We start from the raw sequence: 13,819 nt of genomic DNA on the forward strand, positions 1-13,819 counted from the left end.
TTAGATTCAGAATTGTTACTAGACCTATTTAAAGTGCTATAATGACAAAAATCATTCTTTTAAAGAGTTTTAATTATTCCTGTTCTGTGATGTTGTCTTATCAGAGACCAAGAATTTGGCATGAACATGTTGAAATGATGTGTAATCAACAAGGATGCTAAAGATAAATTCTCAGAGATGTGAAGCAAATACTTCCTTTCACTGTAAACAAAATGACTGAGTCCACTTCTTGAAGAAATCAAGCTCTATTTATATTCACTCTCCTGAAATGACACAGGCAGCCTTAGAAGGATAAGTTTATAATAAATCCCTGTATTTGGAAAACATTGTTGCTAAGCATCTTCTAACATTCAACAGAATTTATATAATTCATGTCACTGCTACATAATTAACATTTCATGTTTTTCCAAAAAAGTACGGTATGCTTATCTATGTTATTAATTTAAAAGATTATAAATTTTGAGAGAATTAATAAAAGGTGATGCAACTAATTAATTAGAAAGGCAGCCTAATCCCAGGAGGAATACAAACAGACATTAGATGTCAGGATGTGTTAGAGTCAAGCTTGTAAACAACTTGTCTGCTTGAGATAAAACATTTCAAAATACAGCTGCTCTTTGCTTAAAAAGGTGAACTATAAAACATTAGGTCTTTGAATAAGTCATGACATATCAAACCACACTCTAGCTCAAAAGTTAAAAAGAAAATATAACATTTGAAAATAAGATTCATACCCAATCATCAACATTAAACGCTGTATCTGCTCAGATAACAGGAGATCCAAGTGTTCAAAGCAACACTAACTACTGTACTGTTTCCAACTTTCATATTCATTATGGGAATAAAGTTAAAAGATACGGAAAATATTTAATAACACTTGAATAAAATATTAGAAAAGTTTAGAATAAGCACACTCCAAAAGATACAGTATCACTCTTACAAATTATGGAATAAACTGTTAACTTTCTATCCTCTGGAAAAGCATACACAAGCTACATACACACTACAAGCATTTAGTATTATTAAATAGTACCCCACAAACAATAACCTTTGGATTACAAAAACAATTAGAAAGCATAGTTCACTATGTTTTATGACATTTTTGATCACTTCAATTCATGCTATTACTAGACACTTGTGCATCTTTTGTTTAAAAGGGCAGAGCTTCCTCCACTACACCGCAGTCCAGGAAGAGGGAAAACCCTCAGAGACACAACACACAAAAAGCACAATGAATACACAGGTCCACAAATCATAAGCAAGCAAATGTTCTAGGAAAAACACATGTCTGGGTTCTTATTTGTATCCTTAATTGTTAATTCTTAACTGTTTCCTTACTTATGGTTTTTCTATCTTTCAGAATTATTTGCCTTTTTAAGTTTTATTCAGAACCATTATACATACTTCCAAGACAAATCTGGACATTCATTTCCCCTTGAGTGGGATGGTTAGATGACGTGCTTTTGAATAGTACATTACTATCACATAAAAACTCTGGGAAGAAACTCAACACTATTAGAGGTAGTAAAAGAATTACATTACCAAAATTTAATCCAGTTATTTAAATAAGTTACAGAGAATCTTCAAAAATTGGGTAGCTGGCCTAAATCACTGGTTCCAAAGTGTAGTACTTGGACCAGCAACTTTGACATCACCTGCAAGCCTGTTAGAAATGCAAAATTCTTGGGCCCCACCTGCACCTACTGAATCAGAATACAGCCCAGAACTGTGTTTTAAGAAACTCTACAAGTGATTCCCAACATATGTTTAAGTTGGAGAACCACTCACCTAGATCAATGACTCAAATGCCTGCTCACAGGCAAGTACAAGACTGGCTACTTCAAAAATCACTTGAGAGGCCAGGCACGGTGGCTCACGCCTGTAATCCTAGCACTCTGGGAGGCCGAGGCGGGTGGATCGCTCAAGGTCAGGAGTTCAAGACCAGCCTGAGCAAGAGCGAGACCCCATCTCTACTAAAAAAATAGAAAGAAATTATCTGGCCAACTAAAATATATATAGAAAAAATGAGCCGGGCATGGTGGCACATGCCTGTAGTCCCAGCTACCCACAAGGCTGAGGCAGTAGGATCGCTGAAGCCCAGGAGTTTGAGGTTGCTGTGAGCTAGGCTGACGCCATGGCACTCACTCTAGCCTGGGCAACAAAGCGAGACTCTGTCTCAAAAAAAAAAAAAAAAATCACTTGGGAAACATTATACATCCAGATTCCAGTTCCCCACTTCCCTTAACCAATTAAGTTATCAGGTGGAAATGTGTGAGCCTGAATGTGCGAGCATGAGAAAAAATGTGTGTAGGTGCGTGCATATAGCTTCCCAAGTGAGTCTGATGCATAATGATGTTTAAAAACCAATGGTCTAGGTCAATGGCTCTCAAGTTGTCCCCATACCAGCAGCAACAGCAGCAGCAGCATCACCCCAGAACTTGTTTGAATTCTCAGGCACCAGCTCAGATCTACTAAATCAGAAACTGTGGGGGTGGGGCCCAGTAATCTGCTTTAATAAGTTCTACAGATTTATCATGTGATTCTGATACATGATAAAGTTTCAGAATTCCTGTTCTAAGTGATCAGTCCTGAATTAAGAACATGTGAATGAATTTTAATTCCATGGAGGAGAATAAATAATAGAAAGAGACAGAATTAACTTACATACCCTTCTCCATCTCCTAAAGGTGGAGTCTCTTAGCATCCAAACCCACAAATCTGGTTAAGGTGAATTATCTACTCAGATATGCCAGTGGCCTCTCATAAGCACTCCACTTAAGCACAGCACAACTGGTAAATAATAAAAATGCCTCCTGAAAAGCACTTGTTCTAAACAAAATTAGTTAAACTCCACAGTGAAAGCCAAAGCCAAGAAATCTGTCAGTAGGAAGGCAAAAATGGACTAAAAATGTTAAAAAAGTAGCAGCATTTATTTAATGCAGCCTCACTGTTCTACATTTTTGAGGATTACATGGCACTTACAACTTGTTCTTTGCTACTTATAAAGGTAGGAATAACCACTTAGAGTTCCTTCCTAAGCACAAAGCAGGAATTTCCAAGGGTATGGGGAGACGGGGTGGAAGGATGAATCCCAATAGGTGTTCAAAAACAAAACTAACCTCAAGCCTGAGGTTAATAAACATTTTTCACCTCTACCAAGGGTGAGGGGTAGTAATTATGTCTCCCAGCTTTCACATATATTTCTCAGATTATCCTTCTTCAATTCTATGACAAAATACTTACTGAGCACCTATAATTGTACAAGTCATTAATATTGCCTCCAAATATTGATATCACCATGACTCTTTTTTAAAAAAATAATTCTAACTTTACGAGTAAATCTAAGGTCAGTGTAATGATTGTGACTTCTTCCATTTGCCCAAGGAAACTTACCATGTTTAAAAAAATAAAAAAGGTGTGAGTCCAAACTTGCCTAGGTGTTTATTTTAAAAGACTGAGAGCCACTCAAATTATCCCCTAATAATTTCTCTAAATTTAGGTGGGATGCAACATTAAATGTTCAATTCTTTTATTTAAAACTAAAAGAGTAATTCAAATTTACCATATGGAATAAATTTTTTTTCCTATGTTCAATGCACACATAATATATGGGTATGCCAATGTATGTTCAATAAGTTGGATATACTTACGTCCACTCTACAGCACTTACACTTAGAGTGTAATGGTATTGTTTTAAATGCTCACAGAATCACAGTTGTATTAGCTTTCTTCTAAGTCACACTATTAACCAAGTTTATAATTTACTCAAATTCAAGCTGTTGGCCAAAAATTATAATACAAAGGATCAATGAAACAAAAAGTTGGTTCTGTAAAAAGATAAACAGACCATATAGACTGTGAGGTAGATTAACCAGTAATAGGAAAGAAAGGATTCAAATAACCTCAATCAGAAATGAAAAAGATAGGCTAGGTGTAGTGGCACACACCTGTAATCCTAGAGCTTTGGGAGGCCAAGGTGGGAGGATCACTTGAAGACAGGAGTTCGAGACCAGCCTGAGCAAGAATGAGTCCTCATCTCTACAGAAATAGAAAAACTAGCCTGGCTTGAGCCCAAGAGTTTGAGGTTGCAGTGAGCTGTGATGAGGCCACTTGCACTCCAGCCTGGGCAACAGAGAGAGAAACCCTGTCCCCCCTACCAAAAAAAGAAATGAGAAGGAAAAGGAAGGAAGAAAGGAAGAAAAGAAAAAGCGAGTTTTTTCAAATTGTTGCAAATCTCAAAAAAATTCTGTATTATTTTTTGTTGATGTACTGTTACTTTTGATTGTGGTTTTTTCCCCTGAATATTTTCAATCCATAGTTGGTTGAATCCACAGATACAGAGGGTCAACTGTAAATGCTTTAACAGTGGCTTTCTTTAGGAGGTAGGACTGAGAGTGATTCTTATTTCTTATTTATAGTTTTCTGAATCATCTAGGATTTTTCAATAAATATATATTTTATGATTAGAAATAATAAAGCTATTTCCATTAAGAAATAAGTGAAATATAAACTATCAGTATATACACTGAAGTCCATCAATATAGACTCACTATAGGAAATCACATTCACCTGCTTCATTACACAAGGCTTTCAAGTCTGCTCCAACATATCCATGAGCACTATTTGCCAGCTGTAGCAGTTCAGCTTCAGTGAGCAAGTGGGCTATCCTTCGAAGCAGTTTCTGGAGAATATCTAGCCGGTCCTGAGCATTAGGAATGCCAATCTCAATCTCTTTATCAAATCGTCCAGGTCTTCGGAGTGCAGGATCCAAAGCATGAGGGCGATTTGTGGCCCCAAGGACCAACACTTGTCCTTCACTTCCTTCCTAACAAAATAAAATGAAAATAAATTACATATTTTTCTAAAAGATTAAAAAAAGGGGGGGAGTAGGCTGACACTGACTATATAGACAAGGATAAATCTAACTGTCCAGGATACTAAATCGTATCCCTTATACTTTTATTATCCATCTATTACTTTTATCAGTAACAGATTTTTATTACACATTTATTACTCTTATCACACATTTTTCAAAGCTCAGCCTAACCACTTCCTCCCCTACAAAGCTTTCTAATACTTACCTCTCCATCTACTGTAAGTGACATTTCTCTCACCAGATCACCTAACCTACGTCATTCTCATAAACAACATATAACAGTCTACCATTTAGTTGTTTTCTGTTTAGTTGTTTTAAATAGTCCTTTTCCTTACTTAGAAGTAAAGATTATGACCTACATATAGAATAAGGCTCTAAGTTGCCTAAGAATTCTTCTTCACATACTAGTTTCTTTTTTATTTTGATACATTTTTAAATTCCTGAAAAGACAGACAATATAACCAATATCCAAGTATCAACCATTCTTGAATACATATGGACTTTCACTCTCTGAAAATGAAATTAGGAACAACAAATAATAAAGAACTATGATCAGCCACCCACAGAAATTATCCAATGTTTAATTCAGGTGACCCAAGTGTAATCTCACAGAGACAGGCATAATTGGAATGTGATTTACATAAAAAAACTCAAACCTAATAAATTATATTTAATGTGCCAACAGACAATGTATGAACTACAGTGAATCTATGAATTATGAGTTTAGAAGCGCAAATACAGGCCCTTAAATATTTTCAGACTAAAACGTCAGTGTCACATGCTTCCTGTCCTGCCCAAAGCCAAGAACACCAATCCACAAGAGACTTATCCCAGACATAAAGAGGCGACTGACATAGTGATTAAAATACTCCAACACTGAGCCTGCCACCTGATTTCCTACTCAACTAGAACCCTTCTGATTATAATACTGCTTTATTATATTAGAGACACAGAATATATCTACCTTCAAGGTGAAAATATAGTCATCTGTAAACACAAATATCTGATCCACTTAATAGTTACATTTCTTACTGTATTATGAACGGACAAACTGGCATCCCAATTTATATATCAGTCTCTTGTAAATGTTGCTATCATGGGTCAGTCCTCAGAGCTCCACCACCTCCAACATGCTAACAACATTAAATTCTCCAACTTTATAAGCTAAGAATCAAGCCTGGGACATGACAATCACACTTTGGTACTGCCCCAGGACTGAGAACCAGGTGGTCATCCAGCCCCTACCAGGTGACAACCTTTCTCCTGCAGACCCTTAAAATTATCAACACGTTAGTAAATAGCAGACTTAATAACAAACCTTCATATTATTTTCACATATTCAATTTCTACCACTAGACAGTAAAACCCAAAAAGTTCTAATTGTCCAGTTTTTTAATGTGCACAAGTGGCTCAGGACTATATGATTTCTAAAATTTCTTTTGTTTCTAACATATTATGCTCCTAATAACCTTTAGTTATTTACAATCCAAGATAAAAAGTGTTATTTTTTTGGTTAATGGATGTCAAGAGTCTGAAAGGGTTGTTTTTTTATTGCTATTCTCTATATTAGTCCTATGTATCTTCCTTTCATAATTAGCATACAGTTTTTTTATTAATACAAGAACGTATACCTATCATAGAATCTGGTAATAGGGGTAGATTATTTTTAAACGTTCTACACATTTTCCATTATTCTCATTTTCTTTCCTTTCACTTGCCTAGCACAAATCCTTGAATCAATTTTTACATGAGTAGTAAGACTCACTCATGAAATTTCTTAATAAAATCACTGAAAATTTAACCACTGAATCTTCCTTACTGATCTTTGCTTCAGGTTTTTAAGTTAACAGCATTTACCACAAAAGAAATCTATCACAATATATTATTTTATATACCATAAAAAACATGTCAGGTTATGATGCTGTCCTATCTGTTACAAAATACTAAATAATCTACTGAAGCTAATTATTTCATGGGTCTTTCCTCTAGTTGCTATGGCTAATATTTTTCCTTTTTCCTAGAATATCCAAAGACTCAGATACATTCAATAGTTTTGGATTCTACATATGTTAATAAGAATCAACTAGCTGGGCGTGGTGGCTCACACCTGTAATCCCAACACTTTGGGAGGCTAAGGTGGGAGGATGGCTTGAGGCCAGGAGTTCAGGACCAGCCTAGGCAACATAGGGAAGCCCCATTTCTACAAAAAGGAAAAAAAATTAGCCAGGCATGGTGGTGTGCACCTGTAGTCCCACCTACTTGGGAGGCCGAGGCAGGAGGATCCCTTGAGCCCAGGAGTTAGAGGTTGCAGTGAGCTATGATAATGCCACTGTACTCTAGCCTGGGCAACACAGCAAGACTTTGCCAAAAAAAATAAAAAAACAAAAAATAAATAAAAATCCACCCCTTCAACCTTTTCCCACACAGCATCAATACTATTGCTCTACTTACTGAACCAATGCCATCCATCAGTGTTAAGAGTGAAGCTACAACTCTTTTTTCCACTTCATTCTGAGCCCCCTCTCTTTTAGGGCAAAGTGCATCCAGCTCATCAATAAAAATAATTGATGGGTGTCTAAAAGCAAACAAAATGAAATCCCTAATTTACATTTAGTTTTAAATTATACTTAGTTTCAAGTTTTTAACTGAAATGCAACATATCAAATTTAGGATTTACTTAATAATATTGCAAAAGGCATTAGAATGTTAAGCTAAAAAACCTTAGATTAATTCTAGCCCAAATTATTAACTTATCAACCTCACATTCTAGTCTATCTGCCCTCAATTAAAAGGCAGAGTATTTAGAAGAGTCTATTGCTCATGGGATGAAATGCCATGCCCTGGCAGAACTTTCCCACTAATGCCCACTAAATAGTTATGACTGGGTGAATTCAGAAACTGAGGCCAAAAACATTGTCCGTTGGAGCAGGTTTAAAGTCCAAAGGACATGAACTAGAAATGTTTTCTTAACCTATTTAAAAAAAGATTCAAGATGATCAATTCTCTCATAAAAAGATGTGAATTCTTTTAGAAATGGAAACTTCAACTGCCATAAACATAATAACAACAAAAGCATACTAAAACAGTAAGGTATACCACTGGTTTTCAAATTTTCAGTACAGTACTGGGACTACAAACTACTTACTTTATCGACTATCACGGGGGGGGGGCATCTTTAAAAATGACAGTTCTTTTGATAAAAGAGCAGTAATCATGATGCTAAATACCAAAACAATGGTAGAGACATGGCTATATTATGAATAATATATTAGACCAAGTTATAGATCATACTCTAATACCCATTACAATATAACAGTGTAGCCTAAACTCAGGAATAATCAATAAGAATAGTTTTTAATAAGCAAAAGATTTGTCTCATTGAAGCAAAGTATAATATAAAATATTTTATGCATAAAGGGCTATGATAATACACTCTACTAGGGGAACTGAAGATACTGCCTAAATACCCTAAAGAAACAAAGTCATAGACTTATATGTTCAAGCAAGGTCACACGGCTTATCAAACGACTGTCTTAATTCTTCTAATTTATGTAATTTAATAACTCATTTATCAAAGTTCTAAAACAATATTATACAGAAAGAGTAGACAGAATTTCATTAGATTTACAATCTATTTCTAGTGCTATTGCTATTATTTTTGTACTATTCTTTATGTTTTGTATGAAGTGCTAGTATCTCATTTTGATTACACAGACTTGACTATTAACTCCAAAACATTTAAAAATAAAGAGTACCGTAGAGTGGCTTCAGCAAATATCTGACGTAACCTTGATTCAGTCTCACCATAGAATCTGCAAAAAATAAAATACATTTAAGGATTTCTCATTGTTTTTAGAGCTTTATCTATAAAAGCTAATCTGACTTTTCAAATATTTCTAGATACTTAAAATTACTTTAAAAAGTTATTTTCTAAACTTAATTTTTATACATATTAAAGAACAAATTTAAAATATTTCAAGTGTATGAAATAGAATACCACCCAGCCATTTTTAAAAACCAAATTTGAGAAGTATATTTAATAATTTTAAATTTACTCTATTAAATCATACACCTACTTGCTTATAATTTCAGGACCATTAATTACAGATACATAGGCTCCGACTTCGTTAGCAACAGCCCTGGCAATCATTGTCTTTCCAGTACCTGGAGGGCCATAGAGTAACACTCCTCTAGGGGCAGGAATTCCTAGAAGAAAAAGAAGAGAACACTGGATTCAGCATTAGTAGGTTTCTTATAAATGCTGCCATACAACTTCAAACACAAGTTATAAAATGTAAATCTACCTTGCATCACAAAAAAGAGTCAGACCTTCTTTTTCCCTCAAGAAAGATATACTAACCAGCCTAAACATTGATCCCCAGCAATGACTTTTTTTTCTGTATACAGACCACATAATGGAGGAAGCATGTTGCAAAAAACCTGGACATCCACGTTGTTGTCATGCCCCATCCCACAGTACTGTTTAAGGATCAGAAAACAAAGCCAGCCAACATGGACAGACAAAAACAAGCCACCAATCCCAATTTCTTCCCAACTAGCCATCTGGAATATTATAAACATTAGTAGCAAAATGTCAATCCAAGGGTTCATTTTATATAGAAAAAGACTGATGAAAAAGGAAAAAGCAGAGAGACAGTATACAGCAAATGTATGCAAAGGATCTGCACAATAACTACACAAGGGAAGCCCTGAGCTTCCTGAGAGTCAAGCCACTCCTTTAACTACTTGCTTCAATGCAAAGAGATCGGCACACAGCTACATTTTTCCTAACAAAAAAGTTTTACCCAATGTATTTGAGTAGTTTATTTCTTTAGTCATTACAGCTGAGCCAGCATGACAAGATAGTTATTGCAGACCTAATATAAGCAATTGTGGAAATATGCTATTAAAAGAGACAAGGCTATCACTAACTTAAATTATAACCTAAAGAGACCAAAGCACAGAAAATGGCTAATTTAGCTGGCATTTCCCACAGCAACTGGTATCTTCTACCATACCTACCACTCAAGAAATAAAAAAACGAAAAGAACGTGAGCAATCACTAGGTAAGTGGAATTGACCAACTGTTTTTTAGTGTATATTTAACACTTTCAGGAGCAATAAAATAAGAAATCATACCATAACTCTTGAAAAGTTTGGGCTGTTTGAGAGGCACTTCGATCATTTCTCTAATTACTTTCAGCTGACTGTTTAAGCCTCCTATCATGTCGTAAGTTACTCTGAATTTGTTATCTCGCTGTTTTGAGTTTGTACGACTCTTTATAAAACGGATTCTTGTTGTTGAAGAAATAAAATAAAAAGCATCCGTATTGCACTTTGCTCCCACGCTGGGGGATTTTAGCAGTCTCTCGTCATTTTTAAGTTGCTTATTTCCTTTTCTGGCAGACTCAAAACTACATTTAAGACCTGTTACTTCTTCCAGTCCAAGCCCACTGCCATGCCCAGGACTCTGTGTAACATCCAACGAAACATCACGAGCTTTATTTGTAAGTCTGTCATCTACTGGTTTACAAGGAGTACTTCTTGCTGCTGGATTCTGGGGCTCTTCCAGATCTAACTGGCTTAGCTGTAAGGATAAATCCAGGCTACTGGTTTCCACGCTGGACCGTTCAGAGGCCACTCCGTGGGCATCAGTGTCAGAGTCATTCTGAGGCCCTTTCAACATCATGCCATCAGCTCCTTTCACTCGCAACACTTGCATCTTGCACGGTCGTCCGTAGAATGTACAATACAAAAAGTTGCCTGGTAAAATAATCTTCCCATCTAGAAAACAATTTATTAAATATATATGTTAGCACAATTTTTTCACCAGTTTAATGTTTAAATAGCAATTTATTTCATCTATTAACAAAACTATCTGACTAAAAGTACTAAATCAAAAATAGAATATTAATAAAGTAATTGTCATGAAAAACAGAGGACCTAATATTCCCCTATATTATAGCACTATCTGAAGATAGAAGGACAAGATGATTCTTTGAAATCCTCTATAATCAATAGATCTAAGATTCTATTAACTATATCAACAAATAGCCAAGCATTCCATGTTCGATAGACTAAAATGGCACACCTAAACCAACACTCCAAAACAATGTTTTTCACTGGAAAAAGGAAGAGTGTAAAGGTTAAAAAGTCTCAATTCTACCACTCACTTTATCCATAGACAGGTCATATTCTATCCACCGCTTAACTGCCAATCGATTAACTGGGAAAAGTAATATATCCCTATCTCAAAAGGATATTAATTCATTGAGAGGAATATTCTCTAAGCTATTTTGAAGAAAACTACAATGTATACAAGACCTCAAAGACACTTTATTTGCTGCTGCCTTCTGCTTAAAATGTAGGAAAACAATTTCAAATATGTCTAACCTAGTTTCCTCAGGATACAACCAGCCAGTTCTTCTTCATTAATGTCCATATCTTTGTCACTGTAAAAGGGAAGAGAGGATGACAGAAATCAACATTAGGTACACCAGAAACTAAACTGTGGTATAAAATGACATGTACGTAGTTATAATACCTAATCAAAAGAATAATTAATTTATAGACTGACAATACTTTATACAATTTTGAAATGCTTTACATTTTTCAGATACTTCTTATAGACATGAGAATATCATTTGCAATTTGGTGCCTTAGTGGCCTAAATCAGTGTTCTTCAAAACATAGTGTACTATCCATGAGTAGGGTCATGAAATCATTTCAGTATGTCCCATCCAGCATTTTTTAATAGAATAAGAAATGTCAGAGTACACTGCACATATGAAGGATAAATACTGCTTTGTAAAATATTAATGTCTTACACATATACACACATGCATACATATGTGCTCTGTATCAGTGGATGAGTGAATCATGATGAAAAATGTGTTTTTTATCATGTGCCATAGTCAAAAGCATTTGGGAAACACTGACCTAAATTAATCATTCCTTCTATGAACTTGCCTAGTTTGGAGAAAGGCTATTATTAATCATTTACTTCATTCCTTCTATATAATTTGTAAATTATCTCTTCAAGAAAATTAAATTCTATAGTATGTTACCTGAAGAGGTAGAAATAGGAAAAAAGAGAATAATGGTTACAATGAAGGTTTATTCTGGAGAAAGGGCATGCCTAATAAAAATAAGATCCCCTTCTTCCTAATGATAACTGTATCTTCCAGGAGCGTTTCTTGTTTAAGTGTAGGAATTGGGCACACCTAAATATCACTACACTTATAAAGAAATCTGCTCTTGGAGAGTTCTCAGAAAATGAGCATTTTTCTTCCTCCTCCATGTGTAAGCAGCCTATATCAGGAGAGAAGACAAAGAGCTGTCCAACTTTGTCAATGACCAGTGGAGAGGGGGATAGTTTAGCCCTGGGGGAAGTGTATCTATTAGCAAGCCCATTTGGTCAAAATCTAAACCTTATTCTCCAATCACTTTATCAGTAATAAAATGATACAGTCAATCCTCAATATCTGTAGATGATGTCATTGTAAATTCACCTACTCACAAAAATATATTGTACCTCAAAATCAATTCTCAAGGATGATTTGCGGTCATCAGTGAACATGGAAGAGGAGTAAAAACTTTGGGTCACCCAACACTCACGTTCCATCTGAGGTAGGACAAGGTGACACTTTGCCCCTTGTTTCAGCTCTCACTCAGAAATAACCACAGAATGTAAATAGCAGGGAGCAAGCGCAGTGTAGTACAAGAAGCCCCAGCTCTGGGGCCAGCTGGATGGGATTCCCAACTCTGGTACCTGTAGTGGGGCAGCCTCAGGCAAGTCTCTTAAAAGTTCTGAACCTCCTCTTTTGTAAAATAAAGAAAATATTATAGAATCCACCGGAATGAGTTGTTTTGAGGATTTAAGATTATAGTTTATATATGTATACATATGTACATATTTCCCCCTATGAGAAATCATTCAGTATTTGCTAATAGTGTTCAAGGCAACTTTAGGCCGGGCGTGGTGGCTCACGCCTGTAATCCTACCACTCTGGGAGGCCGAGGCGGGTGGATCACTCGAGGTCAGGAGTTCGAGACCAGCCTGAGCAAGAGTGAGACCCCGTCTCTACCAAAAATAGAAAGAAATGATTTGGACAGCTAAAAATCTATATAGAAAAAATTAGCTGGGCATGGTGGCGCATGTGAGCTAGGCTGACGCCACGGCACTCACTCTACCCCAGGTGACAAAGCGAGACTCTGTCTCAAAAAAAAAAAAAAAAGGCAACTTTAATAGAACATAAGTACCACAAATCATGAGAATCAACTATATATTCATGTAAAAAGGAGAGTAAGAAAGAAATAGAACAAGGAAGAAATTTCATGAATCAATTATATGTATAAACTAATGAGGAAATTGTATGTATCTCCTTAAATGCTTAAATTTACTTGTTTATAAAACTCTGAATCAAGTTATACTTGAATTCTTTTATTTGTTACTTTGAATAGAAGATATTTACAAAGATGAACAAGAACAGTAAAAATACTTCACCAGTTTTGCTTTTAAAAGAAAGAATGGGCATCTAGGGGCAGTGACTCACATCTGTAATCCTAGCACTTTGGCAGGCCAAGGTGGGAGGATCTCTGAGGCTAGGAGTTCAAGAACAGCCAGAGCAAGACAGTGAGACATCGTCTCTACAAAAACTAGAAAAATCAGCCAGGTATGGTGGCTCATGCCTGTAGTCCCAGCTACTTGGAATGCTAAGGCAAGAGGATCACTTGAGCCCAGCTCAGGAGTTTGAAGCTGCAGTGAGCTACGATGACTGCACTCTAGCCTGGGCAATGGACCCTGATTCAAAAAAAAAAAAAGAAAAGAAATGAAAACGAATGGGTACAGGTGCAGATAAAATCATTTCCACTAGAAGGAGCTCTAACACTACTAATGAAATTTTTCAGTTGCAAGTAAAGGACTTAAGCAGATTAAAATTA

At 35.8% G+C, this 13,819-nt stretch overlaps 1 protein-coding gene across 1 annotated transcript in view; it reads right to left on the bottom strand.

Annotated features, from left to right (window-relative positions):
• SPATA5 (spermatogenesis associated 5) overlaps nt 1–13,819 on the bottom strand; it is a 236,264-nt gene that overhangs the window by 214,129 nt on the left and 8,316 nt on the right. Inside the window, exons 4-9 of the mRNA XM_045552319.1 lie at nt 11,270–11,328; nt 10,016–10,660; nt 8,953–9,082; nt 8,632–8,688; nt 7,328–7,451; nt 4,570–4,825 (exon numbers count right to left, since the gene is read on the bottom strand). Of these exons, the coding sequence (XP_045408275.1) occupies nt 4,570–4,825; nt 7,328–7,451; nt 8,632–8,688; nt 8,953–9,082; nt 10,016–10,660; nt 11,270–11,328 (1,271 nt within the window). The remainder of the gene's footprint in view (nt 1–4,569; nt 4,826–7,327; nt 7,452–8,631; nt 8,689–8,952; nt 9,083–10,015; nt 10,661–11,269; nt 11,329–13,819) is intronic.

Source organism: Lemur catta, chromosome 5 (assembly GCF_020740605.2).
Source record: "Lemur catta isolate mLemCat1 chromosome 5, mLemCat1.pri, whole genome shotgun sequence".
NCBI classification, from domain to species: Eukaryota; Metazoa; Chordata; class Mammalia; order Primates; family Lemuridae; genus Lemur; species Lemur catta.